Source organism: Mus caroli, unplaced genomic scaffold, assembly GCF_978045245.1.
Source record: "Mus caroli unplaced genomic scaffold, Mus_caroli_1 scaffold_1, whole genome shotgun sequence".
Taxonomy (NCBI): Eukaryota; Metazoa; Chordata; class Mammalia; order Rodentia; family Muridae; genus Mus; species Mus caroli.
In genome coordinates this window covers 158672077-158692050 of record NW_028227256.1, presented here as the reverse complement: position 1 = coordinate 158692050, position 19974 = coordinate 158672077, and the positions used below count along the sequence as shown (strand labels likewise).

Genomic DNA, 19974 nt, shown 5'->3' with positions numbered 1-19974 from the left:
GCCTCCTAAGTGCTGGGATTAGCATGTGCCACTACTGCCTGGCTCGTTTATGGTTTTTCAAGACAGGGTTACACAAGTTTCTCTATGTAGCCCTGCATGTCCTGAACTCTTTCCTATAGACCAAGATGGCCTCAAACTTTTAGAGATCTGCTGCTTCTGCCTCCCTGGTGCTGGGATTAAAGGCATGGGTTCTTGAAGTTTTAAAGCCTCCAGTCACAAACCTAATCCATTATCCTTTCTTAAAAATGTCACTCTAGTAGTAAACATTCAAATGAGTTTATTAGCACCCCCTCCCACCCCTAACATCTATCCCTTCTTTGAAAGGGGAACCACTCCCCTTAACATCTTCAGGGCTTCTCTGCCCCCCCCCCCCCCCATTCCCTACACACACACAAACTCACTGCAGGACTTAGGTGATTCCTCTCACTGAGGATGTCAAGGCAGCTATGAGACCTGGAAGGACACTTGTACAGAATGTCCACAGCTCAGTGGGTCAATCACCAGTATCATACAAAATCTAAAGGCCTAATGAGGCAGTGCTAAGGGTGCTTAAGTGGAAGGAGGCAGAGGACTCCCTACTTGATCAGAGGCAGGTAGATCTGAGCTAAGGGAATGACTGTCTAGAGATTCAGTGAATGAAACCCTGATTTTGTCTTCTGGAAATTAAGGAACCATGGGTGTCAAGAAAACAGACCAATAACTCCCAACTGGCCCTAGTAAGCACTACCTTTAATCCTAGGCAGATCTGAGTTTGAGACCAGCTTGATCTACATGGAAATCCTACATCAAGGCAACCTGCCTCCAAAGAGACCAGGCAGTCAAGATGACTGGATAGCTGGATTCCACATTGTGAAAGATTTGTATAGGTCATCCTGACCTCTTCACAAATGCATTACCATACAAAATGACAGGAAAGGTATTCGACTAGCATGTGAAAAATTCAAATCCTCACAACCCCAGAAAGCGATGGGATTTAACCCCATTTCAGTGAGACTGTATTGTATAATATAAATCCCCAAATGAGAAACTAGAAAAGCTATTTAAGTGTTCCATCCAGTGATTCAGACCACTCTATCAGGAAAATGAGGCCAACTGCAGATCTTGAGCATTGAAACACTGCCCCCATTCCCAGGGACTAAAGCTTATACCTCCTCTGAACTCTAAAGTGGCAGCTCCAAATACCTACACATTTTGCCTGGAACCAATGCTCGTAAGGATCCCTGACCAGTCCTTATCTACAGCCAAAGGACTAAAGTAACTAAAATAGCCTCAACTTCCCCTTTGGGGCCACCAAACCCAGCACTGCGTCCCAAACTGGACTTCTGTTAAATTAAGGGATGTAGTTTTTCAGTAGTCTCAGGAACCAAGCCCAGACAGAGTGAACAATATCCTTAAGACCCAACTTAGTATCAGTGTTCCTTCTAATTAGGAATACTGTTAGGCCTGGTGTTGTCCCCTAGGCATGGGGACAACACTTAAGTCTAGGCTTTTACCTTACAGGTTTATACCTCAAATTTTACCTCATACCTGTGCCCCTAGGCCATCTCCAGACCTTTAAAGGGCTGGTATGCCCCACTTAAGACTATATAACTGATTAGACATTCAGGATGTAAGACTCAGCAGTCACCTGTTAACTCTGTTCCTGTTAATTTAAATGTCAAACAGAAAAATGGCTCTTGTGCTTATAAGCACAAAGACAAACTATACTGACACCAATACCATCCATCCAGTCACTGGGCAGCTAATAGATTTAAAGCTAATGTCTCTAATGTGACCTCCCCACAATGTGCTCATCAGAATAAAATGCACACTTCACATTTCATGTTGTAATGCACTTTAATGGTAAAATTTTGACAACACAATGTATATCTGACACTATCTTCTATTTGAACCTCCATCCAGGCACCTGCAACAACAGAAGGTAGCTGTTAGACACATCTCTACAATTTTAACTTAAATGGTAACTGGTAAAACACAGAACATCAGATCTTTTACTATCATCAAGTAATCAGTGAGAGAGTTCAAGTTGTGTGAGATCATCATGTATTCTGGAGTAGGTTCATGGTTAAGCATTTTCAGTTCTTACCTCAGAAACAGGAAGGTACAAAAGGTAGTCACTGCATGTCCACTTGTCACCGCAGCCCTAAGAAAACAAAGACTTACTTCTCTGGCTTAGAGTAGTTAAACTTTACATGTTACTATAGTAACCTCAGAAATGAAATGGAACGGTTTTAAAGGTGATATCACTTCGTATCATTTGGCAGAATCATCACATCACTGGTTACAAGCTATATCACAATCTGTACAAAACAAGGTGACTGAGACTTACTTTAAAATTCAGAAGGACCAGAAATCCAGAATGACTGATCTGTTTGAAAATTAAAAAAAAATTCATTAGTGCAGTTATTTATCTTCATTTTATTTCTTTTCAGTTTTCAGTTGTCTTCACTAGTCTCCATGGGCTCACATCAATTCTCTTGCCAAGAGGCCTGAGACTATGGTTGCAATCATACCCTAGGGAACTGTATTTCTCAATAAAACTGTCCTACTGGGTTAAGTCAGTGGCACAGCACATGGGACCTTTGCATCAGGCTTTGGCCTCATCACTTGGGACTATCTTGTATTTCCTTTTTTTTGTTGTTTTTCCAGACAGGGTTTCTCTGTATCCTCGAACTCAGAAATCTGCCTGCCTCTGCCTCCAGTGCTTGATTAAAGGTGTGCACCACCACGCCCGGCTATCTTGTATTTCCTAATACTATTCAAGGAAAACTCTTTAAAAGGGATAAAACATTACAGCCAGATACATCAGATAGGAGCGAAAGACATGATTGTTCATCAGAGTTAAGTCTGCTGAACTATGTTATCATCATGGTATCGGCTTTTTTGGAAAGGGTTGAAAGTAAATAAATGCACATTTCAAAGACTTACCCATTGTGTTTGCAGTGCCTTCACTTGAAGTGACCCATGCGTTCATACCTGCAGAAATTATACTCCGTTTAGAAATATGTACTTGTAAAGTATATTTACTGATGTTCTTAAATACTGTTTCAGCTTAATGATCAATCTTCAATCTTATTCAGAGAGATTCCCATCTGTTTAACTTTATTGGTCATCACCAACAGTACCTTAATTCATATAGTAATAAATACCAAATTTGCAATGCTTACCTTTCTTTATTCAAACCATCATTTGTACCTGAAAAAATTTAAGGCACCATTTAGTACTGATGGTAGCACATACATGTTCAAAAGCTAAATGTTACACAGGAAATTCTGCAAATGACTGGAGGGAATTCAAGGCCCCCAATGGCTTCTTACCCAAGCAAGCCAGCCAATGAACAAGCATGCAATCACAGTAACTAGAATTAAGAGAAAATAAATACCTTACAAATATGCTAACATCACTCAACTATTCCTAGTTGCCTGCCACAGGGTTCTTCAGGGTTAAAAATTGTCTACAAGTTATTTTCAGCTCAGACATTTGATCAACATCATTACAAGAACCCTGTGTTGTCCAAAATACACCTATCTAAACATCCATAAGACAATGCATGGAGTTTTGATGATTTAAAGTCTCTGCATGTCCCTTTGCACTGACCTAGATTCAAGTGTTTTTCAATACTTACTTTTCAAGCTGTATATCCAGCCTTAAACTCCACCTAAAAAAAATTAAAGAGCTTTTGAATGCAGTCAACAGATTTGAGTTTGCCCCACAATAAATGCCAAAGAAGCCCACCATCAGATAGAGCTAATAAAATCTTCAGGTAGTCAGTATTTGTTTGTCATCATGCAGGCTGTGTTCAGCTATGACCAGGACGGAACACGTGGCCAGAGTACTTGGCAGAGCACAACAAAGCCAAGCCTGTTTAGCATCTACAATTCCTTTAGTTTCACTTACCTTTTTTTCATATCTTTCATTTTCTGGTCTTCTATTCTAGCACCTACAACAAACAAACAGTTAAAGCTGCCCTGTTAGGCCGCTGACTCAGCACTTAAGATGGGGGAACCAGAGTCCACCAAATGTGACCTAAATGACAATTATAAACCCTGTGTTGGACCACTAGCTCCCACAGATATCAAAAACCATCCTCCTCAGATACCTAGAAGAAGCAATGCCCTGACTTCAGATCTCCCACCCACTCCTCTACAATTGCTTTCAGGGAACTCTACATTCAACGTGTGGGTTGAGGGATCTTTAGTGCTCACTTGCCATTGAGTATTCCTTGTAATGGGACCACATGCACACAAAAAACTGCTTACATTGCTCTCTTTCTGTTATCCAGCTTCCTGTTGAGTCCTGGGGGGGAAAGTCTTTATGTAAATACTGCTTACTCTGTAAGTAGCCCCCAAATCATTATTCTGTGTGCCTCAGTTATAATCATGGTGGTTTAAAGCTATCGTCATCCCAACAGTCAAGAGTAGCAAATATGATGTCATCATTGTGGCACTGTCCTTTCAACCTAACTTCTCATTACTATTCAGTACTCACCTCTTTAAGTCTTCATCCTCCTTTGCCACAGAACTGGAAATAAAAGATGCGAACAGTCAGTCCCCTTCTTCACTGAACTAAACCCTTTCCATTAGCTGAATTAAAGCCTCAGAAAAGTGTTTTTCAGAAATCCCTTCTGTCCACTACTCTCATACCATCATGGGCTTTATGGTCATTATGTTTTAGTCATGCCCCCCACTGAGTTACCTGACTGTGAGATCCCACCAGATGTTCCATCAGAGGTCCACATTGCCATTCCTAAGAAAAATGTTAATTTTTAGTTTTACTCCCACAAAATGGACCAGTCTTATAAAGAACTCCGTCCACATAGGCACTGTGAGTTGGACATATCCAGCAATTACATTTAAGTCTCTAATCCAGGTACTTCCCAAGAGAAATCTTACCCTTTGTTAGTGGCTAAGGCCTACTTAGTGTCAGTCTCTAGCAAAAGACTCCATCCCATGGTGAAACACCGCGTGGCTTTGCATTCCACCCCTGTCGACCGTACACGAGGTGACTCAGCATGCTCTGCCATCAGAATCGTTGGTATTCATCAACAAGCTCAGTTGTCCCTACCAACATAGCCTTCATCATAGCATGAACACGCATGCTGAGTCGTCTTTGTCTGGTGTCCAGACCAAAACCCAATACTATTTTATATCACAAATACACGCAGAGCCAACCTCCTAAAAGTTTCCAGCTTGTGCCCTGAACTAAGCTCACCGGCCTGGGCCGGAATCCCACCAACTTCCAGCGCTTCAGCCTCCAAGGCCCGAAGCCATAACATACTCAAGAGATCGCATACCTGCTCAGCGCGCCGCACAGCTCCGAAAGGCTGAGATGGCGGCTGAGTCGAGTATATAAGGTCTTCGTGACGTCAAGACGCACGGCTGCTCGCTGCGTCCACTTAAACCCCGCCCCTCACACGCCCTCAGACTCCTCCTCTAGCCCCACCTTCTTCAGGCTCACAAAATTTCCCCTCTGGCCACGCCCCCGAGAGCCCGGAGGGCGGAGTTGCCGCGGGCACGATAGGCCCGCCCTCCGCCTCGGGGAGGAGTACAGGCTGAGGGGAGGGGGCGCCTGCAAGGAAAGCGCTGGGGGAGGGGCGGGGTGAGGGTGACTGATTTCCTTCCGGCACGTCGCTCGCTGGGGAGGAGGGGGCGGGGGGTTTCACTTCCGGGACGGTGTTCCGGCCCATTCCGGCCCATTTCCACCCCCGGAGGTAGGTGCTGCTCCTTGACTGGGCTCGGGCCCCGCACCCCCGCCCCGTTAGCTCATACCCGACGCTCCCGGGCCGCGTCTCGGTTGCAGCCAGCTCCTGCGGCGCTCAGTCGCCGCCCCACCTCCCCTCCCAGCACTCGGCGACCTTCCGCCCCTTTGGCTCGGGGCTGCGGAGCTCCCGGGCCCGCCCCCTTGGCGAGCCCCTCCCTCAGGACCCCGCGCGCGCGCCGGGGCCACACCCAGACACACCCCCACCCCGGCAGCCTCCGCCGCCCTCGACCGATCCCGGGGCGCCGCCCCCTTCCCGGTCCCGCGCCTCACCTGTGCGCCCGCAACTCCCTTGCCGCGGGGCTCTGCTCCTGTCGAGCTTCCCGGCATCCGTGCCACCTCCTCGCTTAGCCAGGTCCCCCTTTTCCCATGCTTCCTGACACTGATAGAGGCCTCCCCAGTACCCGACTGGCCAACCCCAAGCGTTCCCGATTCTCCCTTTTACAGCTCTCGCCCCTTCAGTGCGGACGCTAAGAGAAAGACTTTACTCCAGGGGCTTCCTCCTCACTGGGGAATCGCTGGAAAGAGCAAACAAAAAAGGCGCTGGTGTAGGCTCCAAAATAAACATCTGAATTCGTGATGGCATCGACAGAGGCTCTTAATGGATTAAAAGTTTCAAAACAAACAATAACGCTTTGGAAAAAGGTCAGATTGGTTAAAGTTGATTCTTGAAAGCCGTGTTTGCACTTCCCTGTTTACTCAATAAGTGTATTGTAAATGCGAGGTGATAATGTGAGCGTGTCCGGACAACTTCCTGGTGTGCTGTGTAGTCTCATAAATTTAGAGAAACATTGGATGCACGGTGAGCCTAAATCCTTGTGGTATACTGGAACTACCCTCAACTAATTAAGACTATTTGATGCAATTGCAGTCTTTGTGGTGTGAAATTTCAGGCTTTATTTTTGTCAGCTGTGGGGAGCCAACTTTCCCAAAGTAGCATCACCACTTTGGATGGAAACCCAAGTTTCAAGTTTGTTGGGGAGAAAATGTTTTACTTAGTTTTTGCTAACTCTGGAAACTAGGCCACAAATTCTCTGCATGTTAATTGAATGCTGACAGGGCTGTGGAATGTTTCTCAGAATCACCTCAGAGTCCCGTATTCAAAAAGTGGGAGCTTAAACTGGTAAGCTTAAAAATATGGGCCTAATCGGGCATGGTAGTCAAACACCTCTAACAGGAGCATTCTTTAATCTCAGCAGAAGCAGTCAGATCTTTTTGAGTTAGAAACCAGATGGTCTACATAGTGAGTTCCAGGAATAGCCTGGGCTCTGTAGACCCTGTCAAAAACAAACAAATATCTGGTGGGTGGCTTAATTCTAGCATTCCTGGAGGTAGATCGCTAAGTTCCAGGCTAGTCTGGTCTACTGAGCAAGTTACAGGGCATCCAGAGCTACATAGAGGGACACTGCCTCAGGGGGAAAAATAGTGATAATAGCGGCCATTCATGCAGGATATTAGTCACTTTATACCCAATCTGTATGTGTTTGATGCCCCTTCTTAGTGAACTCCTGTCTTTATTTTATATAGCCTACTGATAAAATATAAGCATAGCTTGAATTTTTCGCAGTGTAGCAGTCACTTTTTTGTATGTTAATTACATTTTACTGTGAAATCTAAAATACCTTGTACCAGGCTCAGCAGCTTACAGTAATCCTAGCACTTAGGAGGTAGGATCAGGAGTTTGAGGCCAGCCTTGTTACTAACAAAACACCTGCTGGCAATTCTGTTTATACATCCAAACATAAGGAAGATCTCTCTTTGTATATGAAGAATTCTTTTTTTCTTCCTGAGACAAGATTTCACTTATTTAGCCCATACTCATGATTCTCCTGCCTCTTCAGTGTTCCAAGCGCTAAAATTATGTATGTGTAGCTGGCACTCATGGAAAGATTTTCAATTTGTAGGGATGTTTGAACTAGAAAGCACAAAGGGAGTCAAACTAGTACCAAGACTGTGCTTTGCTCTTTCAGCAGGGTTGAATGTCTGCCTGTGCTTTCAGGCATGACCATGGAGAAAAGTGGGAACATACAATTGGAGATCCCCGACTTCAGCAACTCTGTTCTGAGCCATCTCAACCAGCTACGAATGCAAGGCCGTCTCTGTGATATTGTGGTCAATGTGCAAGGACAAGCTTTTCGGGCTCACAAAGTAGTACTGGCTGCCAGCTCCCCTTATTTCCGGGATCACATGTCCTTGAATGAAATGAGTACTGTGTCCATTTCTGTCATCAAGAACCCTACTGTTTTTGAGCAACTCCTTTCTTTCTGTTACACAGGGCGGATATGCCTGCAACTAGCAGATATCATCAGCTACCTAACAGCTGCTAGTTTTCTGCAGATGCAGCATATTATAGACAAATGTACACAGATCTTAGAGGGCATTCACTTCAAAATTAATGTGGCTGAGGTTGAAGCAGAATTAAGTCAAACAAGGACAAAGCATCAAGAGAGACCTCCAGAGTCTCACAGGGCTACACCAAATCTAAACCGCTCACTTAGTCCACGGCATAATGCCTCAAAGGGAAACTGGAGAGGGCAGGTCAGTGCCGTGCTGGATATCCGAGAGCTCAGTCCCCCGGAGGAGCCCACCAGTCCTCAGATAATTGAACAGAGTTCTGATGCAGAAGGCCGGGAGCCCATTCTTCGAATCAACAGAGCAGGACAGTGGTATGTGGAAACAGGACTAGCAGACCAGGGGGCCCGGAGTGGTGATGAAGTTAGGGTTCTTGGAGCAGTGCACATCAAAACTGAAAATCTAGAAGAGTGGCTTGGGCCAGAGAATCAGCCTTCTGGAGAAGATGGGAGTAGTGCAGAGGAAGTCACAGCCATGGTGATTGACACCACAGGCCATGGTTCTATAGGACAGGAAAGTTATACTTTAGGGTCTTCAGGAACCAAGGTAGCTCGGCCAACCAGCAGTGAAGTTGACAGGTAAGTTTTGCTTCTCCTTTTAGAGCTATTGTACAGACATCATTAAATAAGCTTTCTGTGTTACAGAGGGCATCTTTTTTACCTGATATTCTTATTCAGCTTACTTTGGGAGACTGGAAGTATGTCAGAAGACTTGCATTTTCAGCACAGGAGGCTCCCGGATCTGAAATATTGACGATGTTATGAGAACTGTGGTAAAATTAGCCACTTCAGTGAATCAGAATAGCATCTGCAGCCACTCTAGGATCAGTAATTGCCAGGGCTCTCTGCACTAGGCAGGGAGCTGGTTGTCAGGGGTCTGGTAACATTGCTGTTTCTCACACAGGTATGTAACCTTGCGGAGTCTGACTTGCCTTATAGCACTGTGTATTTCTCTTTGCCCTTACCAACAGAGACAATTTGGTACCATCAATAATTTTCAAATTAGAGCAACTACATGACAGTAATTCTAGAGAAAAGCTTTTGAATGTTTTTCAAGTGTCACCTGGTAATGTTTCCTTTGAAGCTGCTCCCACCCCAGGCCTGTTTCTTCTTCCTATACTGAGTCTGTTAGAGGAGCTCCCTTTCATGGAAATAGCACTGGCTTTCATCTAGTCAACTGAAAGAAAAATGTTACTAGTTTAGATTGGGAATGTTTTGAGTTCTTTCTTTTTTATTTATTTATTTGTTTGTTGAAACGATTTCTGTAGCTCAGGCTGTTCTAGAACTCAGGGCAGTCCTCCTGCCTCAGCCTCCTGAGTACTGGGATTACTGGCATAGGTTGCCATATTTGTACTTTGTTGTTGTTTGTGGGGGTTGTTTTTGTTTTTCAAGGCAAAGTTTCTTTATATGGCCTGACCTGGAACAAGCTGGCCTGGAACTCAACTCACAGAGATCTAATTGCTTCTGCCTCCTGAGTGCTAGGATTAAATGAGTTTGCCGCCACCGCCCAGCTCTTGTTTTTTGTTTGTTTGTTTGGTTGGTTTTGTTTTTTGAGACAGGTAATTCAAGATGATCTATAGCTTACTTTTGGCTTAGGCTAACCTCAAACTCTTTCATTTTTTTTTTTGGTTTTCCGAGACAGGGTTTCTCTGTATAGCCCTGGCTGTCCTGGAACTCACTCTGTAGACCAGGCTGACCTCGAACTCAGAAATCTACCTGCCTCTGTCTCCCAAGTGCTGGGATTAAAGGCGTGCGCCACCACGCCCGGCTAACCTCAAACTCTTTTAAGCATTCTTCCTGCCTTAGGCTACCGAGCACTAAGAAGATAGGCTGGCTTATTCTGTTCCCTGATTAAAATAGATTGAAATGGGTAAAGGCACTTAGAATCAAGCCTGACCATCTGAGGTCACCCCCTGGCCCGCACATGGTAGAAGGAAAGAATGAACTCTAGTAAGTTATCTGTCCTCTACACACATGCCCCTCATACATGAGTGAAAAAAATGATCTTGGGAGTAATTAAAGCCAACTTAACTTGTTTCTTTACTTTATAGCTGATAATGTCGACATTTAGGATTTTTTTTAGCCACTTAGGTGGTGTTCATTTGAATATTTTCCACCACGTGACCTTGATAGACTAAATATCCTTCAGCACAGAATATATTAATCCCCAGTGTGGGTAGCTGTTGTTCTCCTGCAATAGAACTATATTAGAATGTATATCTTAAATACAAAAAGAGCTTTAATTTATATGAACTATGAACTTACCGTAAGAGAAGGAATGGCCCAAACCCCAGTAGTCACATAAAAGAGCCAGAATTTCCAGGCATCATGGAACATGCTTGGAATCTTAGCACTTGGGAGGTTGAACCAGAAGGATTGCTATGAGTTGATGCACATGTAGCCTTGGAGCCTACCCAGTGTAGTGAGTGCCAGACCACCCAAGGCTTCCTAGCAAGACCATGGCTCATAAACGCAAAACACAACTACAGACTTTTCATCTTCTATGTGGTCTACTTGCTTTGTCACTTTGAAAATATTTCTGCTTGATTTAGTTCCATTCCTCAGCGATAAGATAGAGTAGAAACAGCATTCAAGTTCTTTGACACTACTTGTCTATTGGTCCCCTTTATGCTCCTTTTCCAACAGATTTAGTCCCTCCGGCAGTGTTGTTTCCATGACAGAAAGACACAGAGCCAGAAGTGAGTCTCCTGGGAGAATGGATGAGCCTAAGCAACTTAGCTCCCAGGTATGTAGCTTTGGGCTTAGGATTGCTGTGGTGGTTGAAGAACTTGTCAGTGAATAAATGAATAAGAAAGAAAGATGGAGGAGAAACAACAGTGGCCCTGTTAAATACTGGATTTGATATATATTAAATGTTTCTTAATCTTGCTTGGGAGCACGCTAGAATTAGATTTGAGATGTAGAAAGAAAAAAAAACAACAGAGTGAGGGTGGATTGCTCAGCAGTTTGAGCACTTAACTGTTCTTACTGAAAACCCTGGTTTGGTTCCCAGTGCACAACCATCTATAACTCCAGTTCCAGGGGATTCAGTGTCTTCTCCTGACCTCTGCAGACACTAGGCACACATGTGTTCTGTATATGTACATGTAGGCAGGCAAAGCACTCCTACACATAAAATTAAGTCTTTTTTTTTTTTTAATGTGGAACTTTTTCCTGATTATAGAGCTATATCTGTAAACCTGACAGTAAAATTAACTCCTGAACATTATACCTTTGGGTCATTTAGAACCTGGACTAAAAGTAATTTCATTTGGGGTAGGTAGGGAGTGTGTGTGTGTGTGTGTGTGTGTGTGTGTGTGGTGTAGTAGTAGTAGCAGTAGTAGTTAGCTTATATAATATCTAAACAAATATAAAAAACATAAGCTTACACATTTATGTGTATTTATTATTTTGTATGGATATTATCTTTGTGTACCTGTATGTTTACGTATATATATATATATATATGATTTATTGCTTTTTTATGTGTATTGGTGTTTTGCTCTAATGTTTGTCTCTATGTCTATATGAGGGTATCAGATCACCTGGAACTGGAGTTAACAGTCATAAGCTGCCATATAAGTCCTGGAAATTAAACCCAGGTTCTTTAGAAGAGCAGCCAGTGCTCTTACCCTGAGACATCTCTGCAGCTCTGTATTTTTTTCTTATTTCCTTCCTATTTTTTTCTTTATTTGCTTCCTAAGTCATACTACATCATACTACAAAGTTCTAAAGGCTAGATGTTGTGGTACAAATCTGTAATCCCAGCACTTGGAAAATAGAGACAGGATTACTGCAAAATTGAAACCAGCCTGAGCTACTTAATGAATTCCAGGCTAGCCAGGGCTATAGAAGAGAACCTCATCTTTTTTTTTTTTTTTTTTTTTTTTTTTTGGTTTTTTGGTTTTTTCGAGACAGGATTTCTCTGTGTAGCCCTGGCTGTCCTCGAACTCACTATGTAGGCCAGCCTGGTCTACAAAGTGAGTTCCAGGACAGCCAGGGTTACACAGAGAAACCTTGTCTCAAAAAACAACAACAACAACAAAACTCACAAGAATGATGTCTTCTGCATACAAACTTCCCAACTCTCCTTAGGTAGTGTAAGTGGTTGGTTGACTTTTTTTTTTTTTTGTCTTTTATAGATCCTAATCATTGAGTATTGATTTTCAAAGCTGTAAACCATATAGAACACAATAAATTAGACACTTTAGTCCTTAAAAAAAAAATACAAGTAGTAAAGATTGTATAGCTTGCCAGGCATAATAATGTGTGACTTTAATGCCTGCACTGGGGAACAGGCAGGTGAATGGATCTCTGTCATTTCAAAGCCAGCCTGGTCTATATAGCAAATTCCAGGCCAGTAAAAGCTACATGCTAAGTAAGATTCTGTCTTTGAAAATAATAATAAAGTGAATAGCTAATCTTTTTAACTTCTATTATAATGTCTTGTTATTCCAAACCACTGGGCATTTATTATGTGTATTGGTATACTAAAGCAATAAGGTATTGTTACAAACTAAGTTTTTGTTTTGGTGTTTTCGTTGTTTTTTTTTTTTTTTTTTTTGGTTTTTCGAGACAGGGTTTCTCTGTATAGCCCTGGCTGTCCTGGAACTCACTCTGTAGACCAGGCTGGCCTTGAACTCAGAAATCCGCCTGCCTCTGCCTCCCAAGTGCTGGGATTAAAGGCGTGCGCCACCACGCCCAGCGTTTTCGTTGTTTTGAGGCATGGTCTCCATCCCCCAGGCTGACCTCTCTAGAGCTGGAATTACAGATGTCTTCCAGTACACATTGCTATTTTGGCTGCTGTTGTTGCTTTTTGTTTTGCTTTTTGATTGAGTGGTAGAGGAAATGTTAAGAGCTAAGAGGGAAAGTAATTAGAATGCCTTTTTTTCCCCATCTCTCAAATCTTGTATAACACACAAAGGTAACTAGTTATGCAAATAGATGCAGTGATTAGGACAGATCTTAACCACCTTATAGATTAATTACCCAAACACACAAAAAGCATGAGTGCTTATAGGCATCTGCTAGACTTAGTGTCCGTGTAATATAAGTACACTTAAACAATCTCTGTGTTGTGTGTGAAGGTCATTCCTTGTGGAGGATAGCGTACATGCATACATGGCAGCTAGAAGTAAACCTCACGCCAGGTGCATGCCTTTTATCCCAGCACTCAGGAGCCAGAGGCAGGCTTTGAGTTTGAGACCAGCCTGGTCTACAGAGTGAGCTCCAGGACAGCCAGGGCTACAAAGGAAGACCTTGTCTTAGAAAAAAGAAAAAAAACAGGGAGGAGGAGGAGGAAAAGGAGGAGTGAATGTCTGATGTTGTACTTTTTACCTGAATTTTTCTTGAGAAAGGTCTCTAACTGGCCTCACACTCAAAGACTCAGCTAGGTTGCCTGGGATCCGTTTGTCTCTGCCTTTACAGTGCTGGAATTAAATATTCACTGTCGAGCCAGGCGTGGTGGTGCACACCTTTAATCCCAGCACTCGGGAGGCAGAGGCAGATGGATTTCTGAGTTCGAGACCAGCCAGTTCTGGTCTACAGAGTGAGTTCCAGGACAGCCAGGACTACACAGAGAAACCCTGTCTCGAGAAACCAAAAAAAAAAAAAGTTCACTGCCACCAGCCACTCTTTCACATAGGTTCTGGGGATTAAGCACAGTCCTAACATATGCATGGCATGGCAAGCACTTTACTGGCTGAGCTGTCTCCCCAGCTGTGGGGTTTTTCTTGTTTGTTTGTTTGTTTTTTGTTTTTTTCTTCTAAGTAGAATTAAAGGCAGGCAGGAAGAGATTCAGTTTTAATTATTGGTGTACATGTGTAATTTTGTACATTGGTCCAAGTGCCTGTAGAGGCTAGAAGAGGGCCTTGGTGCCTGAAGTGATTTGAGTGAGAATGGCCTCCATAGGCGCATCTATTTGAATGTGTGGTCCCTGGTTGTGGAAAGATTAGGAGGTAGGCCTTGTGGGAGGAAGTGTGTTACTGAGGGTGGCCTTTGAAGTTTCATAAGCCAAACCAGGCTATCTGGCTGTTTGCTTCCTGCCTGATCTGATCAGATCAGATGTGAATTCCCAGCACCATGTCTCCCTGCCTGCCTGCCTGCCTCTACAGTCCCCACCATGATGATCCTGGACTAGCCCTCTGAAATTGTAAGCAAGCCCTCAATTCAGTGCTTTATTGTATACATTGCCTTGGCCATAGTGATTTGTCCCAACAATAACAACCCTAAGACAGCTCCAGGAATTCCAGGAGGTTATGGATACTGTGGATAGAACTCAGGTCCTCTAGAAGAGCAACAGATGCTTTTAACTACTGAGCCATACCTCTAAGTCCATCCTCCCCTATATGAGATAGGAGAGTGTGTTATCCAGGCTCTTCTTAAATTCTTCAGGTTAAAGATCTGCCTGCCTTAGTCTCCCAAATAGGAGCTTCTGCTTTGCACCACTCTGCCAGAAGTTAAATCTTTTTGTTTTTTGCTTCAAGGCTCACAAATGCTGGAATTGCAAGAATATAACACCATGCCTGGCTTAAATGTAGTTTTTAGTTGTAATTAGGATAGAGATTGTATTGGAAATTGTATTTCTGTCGATAAAGCAAAAGATAGTCTATAAAGAAATAGAATAAAAATAAAACTATCTAAGGCTAGTGAGGTGGGTCCTCAGGGAAAGGCATCTGCTGCTAAGCCTGATAACCCAGGACCACATGTCTAGAGGATAAAACTGATTTCTGTAAGAGGTCCTCTGATTTCCATACACACCACACACATTCTCTCTCTTTCTCTCCTCTCTCTCTTTTGTGTATGTGTGTACACACACACCCAAGAAGTCTACCTAATGTAGGTGTTGAGAACTGCACTCAGGTCCCCCTGGAAGAACAGCAAGTGCTATAAGCCACTGAGCCCCAATAAACTTAATACTAAAAAAACAAACAAGTAAACAAAAACCTTTAAAAGTACTGTCTAGAATAGATAAGGACTAAGTATATCTACATACTTTGATGTGTAAGAAAATTTATTATGGTAAGTCCATTTATCAGTTATTTTCCTGTGCCACAGAAGACCAAAGGAAGGCTTTTTTTGTTTGTTTTTTGTTGTTGTTGTTGTTTTGAGACAGGGTTTCTCTGTGTAGTCCTGGCTGTCCTCAAACTCACTCTGTAGACCAGGCTGGCCTCGAACTCAGAAATCTGGCAAGGCAAAATTTTATATATTTTATTGCAGTGATTTGATGTGCTTGTGTCCCTGTCCATGCCCCAGTGCATGTGGCTATCAGAGGACAACTTGGGAGGAGTTGGTTCTCTTCTTCCATCTTGTGGGTCACCAGGTATCAGCTTAGGTTGTCATGCGTGGAGGCAGAATCTCTACCTGCAGTAATACCTCGGTGGCTAACTTACATTAGTATGAGCCAAAGAGAGGAGAAAAAGAATCTGATGGATTGCAAATACTGAAGCTGTAGCTCAGTGGTAGAGTGCCTGTTTTGAAGGCATGAGATCTAGGCTCAGTGCCCAGCACTTCAAAAAAGAATGTAGAAAGCCTTGGTCTTGACCTACAGCCCTTTAAAAAAAATTGACTTTCTGACTGTAAAAGGTGAATCTGAAACAGACTGCCAAAGTTACTTCTTTTTTGTTTTGTTTTGTTTTTTGTTGTTGTTGTTTTTCAAGACAGGGTTTCTTTGTATAGCCCTGGCTATCCTGGAACTCACTTTGTAGACCAGGCTGGCCTCGAAGTCAGAAATCCACCTGCCTCCACCTCCCGAGTGCTGGGATCAAAGGCGTGCGCCACCACACCCGGCTCCAACGTTACTTCTTAAAATCATTTTCTTGCCGGGCATAGTGGCGCACACCTTTGATCCCAGCACTCAGGAGGCAGAGGCAGGTGGATCTCTGAGTTCAAGGACAGCCAGGGCTACAGAGAAACCCTGTCTCAAAAACCAAAAAAAAAAAAAAAAAAAAAAAAAAACCAAAAACCAAAACAAAACAAAAAAATCATTTTCTTTTTTCTACCACTGGAAAGTTAGAAATACTTGGCCTAATTTTCCAAGTAAGTTTCAGGCTTTCCAGCTCAGTTTTCCTACTGCTCATGAGCACTCAGTGTCTGTTTTGATTTGTAGACTTCACAGTGCACGCTATAACTCCATCAGATTCTTTCTGTTTTGAGTCAGATTCCTCATTTCTGAGTCCACTTAAAGCCCATTCCCAAGTCTTCCCAAGTTTACCCTACTCTAAGTAGTGCAGTGTTCTTTGATGTTTTTTTCTTTAACCACTATATAGCAGTTTACACATTGTGCATTATTTCTCCTCTCTAGGGGGAGGGGAGAAATAGAAAGCAAGCGCTGTACATTGAAGAAAGCCCCTGGCATCTTAGCTTCTCCTGACTTCTACTAATTCATATAAATTATTCCTTTCCCGTTTATTTGATTTTTGTGGTTCTTACTAAATTAAAGTCTCCTTGAGAAGAGCAGACTGTTTCTAATCTTACACTCTGACACTGTCAGTTTAACTTCTAAGAATAATAATGGTTGACTTTGTCATTGCAGAGATCATAAACTATAAAAGTTATATCTGCTAAATAGGTTATTTAGTAGCTCTTGAAATTTCCAGTTTAAGGGGAAATTAAAAGTCTCAGCTTTGAAGATCTTTAAGTAGCAGTAGTGCTTTTTTTTTTTTAGTTCTTTGAGTGTCTGGTAGCAATTAAAGATTGAAGTGATGGGAACTTCGAAGTCTCTAGCAAGTACATGGGACACTTGTTTTAGAAAGTGTAGACACTTTCAGGTGTGGTAGTTTACCCCTGTAATCTCAGCACTTGGGAAACTGAGGTAGAAAGATCACTTCAAATTTGAACCCAGCCTAGGCTATATACAAGTTCTAAGCCTAGGCTGTCATGTATCAAACTGACAAAAAGTAAAAGAAATCATTTTGGTGGTGTTTGCTTTTCTTTTGGTTTTGATCTTCATTTTTTGACACAGCCCTGGCTGACCTGGAATTCTCTCTGTAGACCAGACTGGCCTTGAACTCAGAAATCTGACTGCCCCTGCCTCCAAGTGCTGGTGAAACAATTAATTCTTAAAATGTTTTTTGAAGCAAGTACTGATTGAGTACATAGCTATTTGGCAGTGCAGAATATCCTTGTATGATATATATTATAGGAAATTGCCAGATGGGATAGGGAAAACCCAGAGGCGGCACCCATTTTATGGCCTTCTTTCACTTATTTTTTTAAAATAACATTTTAAAAAGTTAGATTTGTGTGTGTTCATGTGTGTGTATCACTCACGTGTGTCTGTGTGTGCAGCATAGCCATAGTGTGTATGGAGGGCAAAGGACAACTTGTAGGAATCATTTCTCTCCATTCACCACGTGGGTCTCGGGATTGAACTCAAGATTGTCATACTTTTCTTTTTGGGGGACAGCAGTATGTGGTGGTGCCATTGTTTTGAGAACAGGGTCTCTATGTAGTTCTGGCTGTCCTAGAACCCCTGAGTGCTGGAATTTAAAGGCCAAAGTTGACTTTTCAAGTGTTTTCCTGGACTGAGCCACCACACCAGCCCTCTTCTGTTTTCAAAGTTCAAAACAAACTACAAAAATTACAGTGCTTCCTTTGTTTGCTCGTCAGTTGCATCTTTATCACTGTCAGTTTAAACGAGGCTAATCACAGTGCATGATTTTTGTAATCATAGTTCAGTGGTTATTAAAATGCATAATTTTTTGTGTGCATAGAACTAGTGTGATAAAAGTTTTCCTCAAACTTTTCGAGGTTTTTTTTTTTTTAGAAAATTGTATCCTCCAGGCTATAAATAAAATTGACTTGGCACCTGAGGGCAGGAAGGAAACTGGATGCAAAATATATGTACATCTATATACATATGAGTTTATAATATTTAATATATACACACAAATACATGAATTTGTAATGCTTAATTATCATGAACGGTTACCAAACTAAAGTGCTCAACTATATCAGTTCATTCAGTGCTCAGCACAGTCTCTGAAGGAAATGAATGAATGGTCTGGAATTCGAAGAATAGATAATAAGTGGAACTCATATTTGAACCCAGAGCACTCTTAATTATTACATGATACCATGCATTCAAAATTTTTTTCAAAATGCCTGAGTTTGGTGATAATGTGGCTGTAGTGCCAGCCACATAGGAGACTAAGCAGGGGGATATCTTTTTTTTGTTTTGTTTTGTTTTTTAATAAGTCTCCCACCCCACCCCCCCTTTTTTTTGTTTTTTGTTTTTTGTTTTCTGAGACAGGGTTTCTCTGTAATAGCTTTGGCTGTCCTGGAACTCACTCTGTAGACCAGGCTGGCCTTGAACTGTAACTTCTTTTTTTTTTTTTAAGATTTTATTTATTTATTATATGTAATTCACTGTAGCTGTCTTCAGATCTCATTACAGGTGGTTGTGAGCCACCATGTGGTTGCTGGGATTTGAACTCAGGACCTCCGGAAGAGCAGTCAGTGCTCTTAACCGCTGAGCCATCTCACCAGCCCCCGCAGGGGGATATCTTGAACTAGGGATGTTTGAAGTTGGCTAGTGAGAGTCTGTTGCTAAAAATAAGATTTTGGCTTTTTGAGACAAGGTCTCACTTGTATCCCTGGCTAACCTTGAACTTTCGGTGCTCCTCTTTTGTCTTCCTCAGTGCTGGAATTACAGGTTACAAATGTGAGCCATCATGTCCAGTCCAGATTCTTAAAAATATATCTCAGGGTATTATTACCAATTTTTAACCTCACGAGAATGCCACAAAGCAGGAACAATCTTGTTAGGAGCCTCAGAGAAATTTCTCTGTGCTTTGTCCTGAGTCACTTAGGATTTCTCTAGAAGGTACTGCCTTCTTCTTCCTGTGAGTTCTGTTTTGATGACCTAGGGAATTAAAAAGAAATCCTATAGGAAACAAATGAAAAGCTAGATGCTGTGGGTACTCCTCACTTGGGAAATTGAGACAGGAGGATTGCCAAGAGTTTGAGGCCAGTCTGGGCTACATGGTGAGATCCTGTCTAAAAAAACTGTAAGCCTCAGTGTACAGTTCAACCTTCCGTTTCATAAACTGGTTTCTAGGTGTGCTGTTGAACTGCCTCTTTTAGAAATGCTGAAAAAACAACAACAACAACAAAAAAGAAATGCCAAAAAGCACTGTTCAGCTTGCACATGAGAAAGAGACAAAAGATTGCTTTAGAAACTAAAACATACGGAATGTTAACTAGGTGAATCTTAAGTATTTTACATTCTTTGTATTAATATCTTGGCTTCTGCCAAAAATTGTAGTTATTTCCTACATGATTTTGTTTAAAAAAATTGATCTCGCTGGGAGGTGGTGGCACATGCCTTTAATCCCAACACTTGGGAGGCAGAGGCAGGCGGATTTCTGAGTTCGAGGCCAGCCTGGTCTACAAAGTGAGTGCTACACAGAGAAACCCTGTCTCAAAAAACAAAAAACAAACAAACAAAAAAAAAAAGATCTCAATTACTTTAGTAGTCAACAGGCCCCCCCCAAAAAAAAGGAAAAAAGAAAATTAGTAATTTCTGAATTTAACATAGAATTTTGAACTAAAAGTGTTACTTCAAAACATATTTTTAAAGTTTTTTATTATTTATTATTATTACTATTATTATTATTAATCTGACTAAGTAATCCTGGTGGCCTTCTACTCACTGTGTAGACCAGGCTGGCCTGGAACTTCAGAGCTCTGCTCTCAAGTTTCGGGATTAAAGACATGCACCACTATGCCCAGCTTTATTATTTTCCAAATTGTGCGTGTGTTTCTGGTGGGGAAGTATATGCACATATATGTAGATGCCTATAGCAGCCAAAGGCATCAGACTAGAGCTGCAGTCAGTTGTGAGCAACTAGACATGAATGCTAGG

The 19974-nt window shown here is 42.3% G+C and overlaps 1 protein-coding gene, 1 long non-coding RNA gene and 9 other non-coding genes across 15 annotated transcripts in view; 1 reads left to right on the top strand and 10 right to left on the bottom strand.

Moving 5' to 3' along the window:
* Positions 1 to 1817: 1817 nt before the first annotated feature.
* LOC110297540 (uncharacterized) lies at positions 1818 to 5308 on the bottom strand. 2 transcript variants are annotated; one of them, XR_002378302.3, is made up of 11 exons: positions 5294 to 5308; positions 4696 to 4746; positions 4489 to 4521; positions 4260 to 4296; positions 3898 to 3940; positions 3626 to 3658; positions 3168 to 3195; positions 2929 to 2976; positions 2330 to 2368; positions 2087 to 2143; positions 1818 to 1906 (listed from the first exon to the last, which is right to left on the bottom strand). It is a non-coding gene; the product is annotated as an uncharacterized LOC110297540 (long non-coding RNA). The 2 variants fall into 2 exon arrangements; XR_002378298.3 differs by lacking the exon at positions 5294 to 5308 and adding an exon at positions 3318 to 3358 and having other exon boundaries at positions 4696 to 4748.
* Positions 1976 to 2051, bottom strand: LOC115032409 (small nucleolar RNA SNORD81). Its single transcript, XR_003838084.1, has one exon. It is a non-coding gene; the product is annotated as a small nucleolar RNA SNORD81 (small nucleolar RNA).
* LOC115032421 (small nucleolar RNA SNORD47) lies at positions 2206 to 2283 on the bottom strand. Its single transcript, XR_003838101.1, has one exon. It is a non-coding gene; the product is annotated as a small nucleolar RNA SNORD47 (small nucleolar RNA).
* Positions 2798 to 2878, bottom strand: LOC115032425 (small nucleolar RNA snR60/Z15/Z230/Z193/J17). The gene has a single exon (XR_003838104.1). It is a non-coding gene; the product is annotated as a small nucleolar RNA snR60/Z15/Z230/Z193/J17 (small nucleolar RNA).
* Positions 3041 to 3124, bottom strand: LOC115032410 (small nucleolar RNA SNORD79). The gene has a single exon (XR_003838085.1). It is a non-coding gene; the product is annotated as a small nucleolar RNA SNORD79 (small nucleolar RNA).
* On the bottom strand, positions 3434 to 3499 carry LOC115032525 (small nucleolar RNA SNORD78). The gene has a single exon (XR_003838181.1). It is a non-coding gene; the product is annotated as a small nucleolar RNA SNORD78 (small nucleolar RNA).
* Positions 3734 to 3793, bottom strand: LOC115032424 (small nucleolar RNA SNORD44). The gene has a single exon (XR_003838103.1). It is a non-coding gene; the product is annotated as a small nucleolar RNA SNORD44 (small nucleolar RNA).
* On the bottom strand, positions 4364 to 4446 carry LOC115032406 (small nucleolar RNA SNORD24). The gene has a single exon (XR_003838079.1). It is a non-coding gene; the product is annotated as a small nucleolar RNA SNORD24 (small nucleolar RNA).
* On the bottom strand, positions 4593 to 4654 carry LOC115032527 (small nucleolar RNA SNORD75). Its single transcript, XR_003838182.1, has one exon. It is a non-coding gene; the product is annotated as a small nucleolar RNA SNORD75 (small nucleolar RNA).
* Positions 5014 to 5093, bottom strand: LOC115032423 (small nucleolar RNA SNORD74). Its single transcript, XR_003838102.1, has one exon. It is a non-coding gene; the product is annotated as a small nucleolar RNA SNORD74 (small nucleolar RNA).
* Positions 5309 to 5631: 323 nt separating the features above from the next.
* Zbtb37 (zinc finger and BTB domain containing 37) overlaps positions 5632 to 19974 on the top strand; it is a 32893-nt gene continuing 18550 nt past the window's right edge. For 3 of the 4 annotated variants that reach the window (XR_015048050.1, XR_003836758.2, XM_029477927.2), the window contains exons 1-4: positions 5632 to 5710; positions 6205 to 6402; positions 7731 to 8687; positions 10755 to 10854. Coding sequence is in view for 1 of the 4 variants with exons in the window: in XM_029477927.2 (XP_029333787.1) it covers positions 7759 to 8687; positions 10755 to 10854 (1029 nt within the window). In the remaining 3 variants the exon portion in view is untranslated. Of the gene's footprint in view, positions 5711 to 6204; positions 6403 to 7727; positions 8688 to 10754; positions 10855 to 19974 lie in introns of all 4 variants that reach the window. The other variant, XR_015048049.1, reaches the window with a different exon arrangement.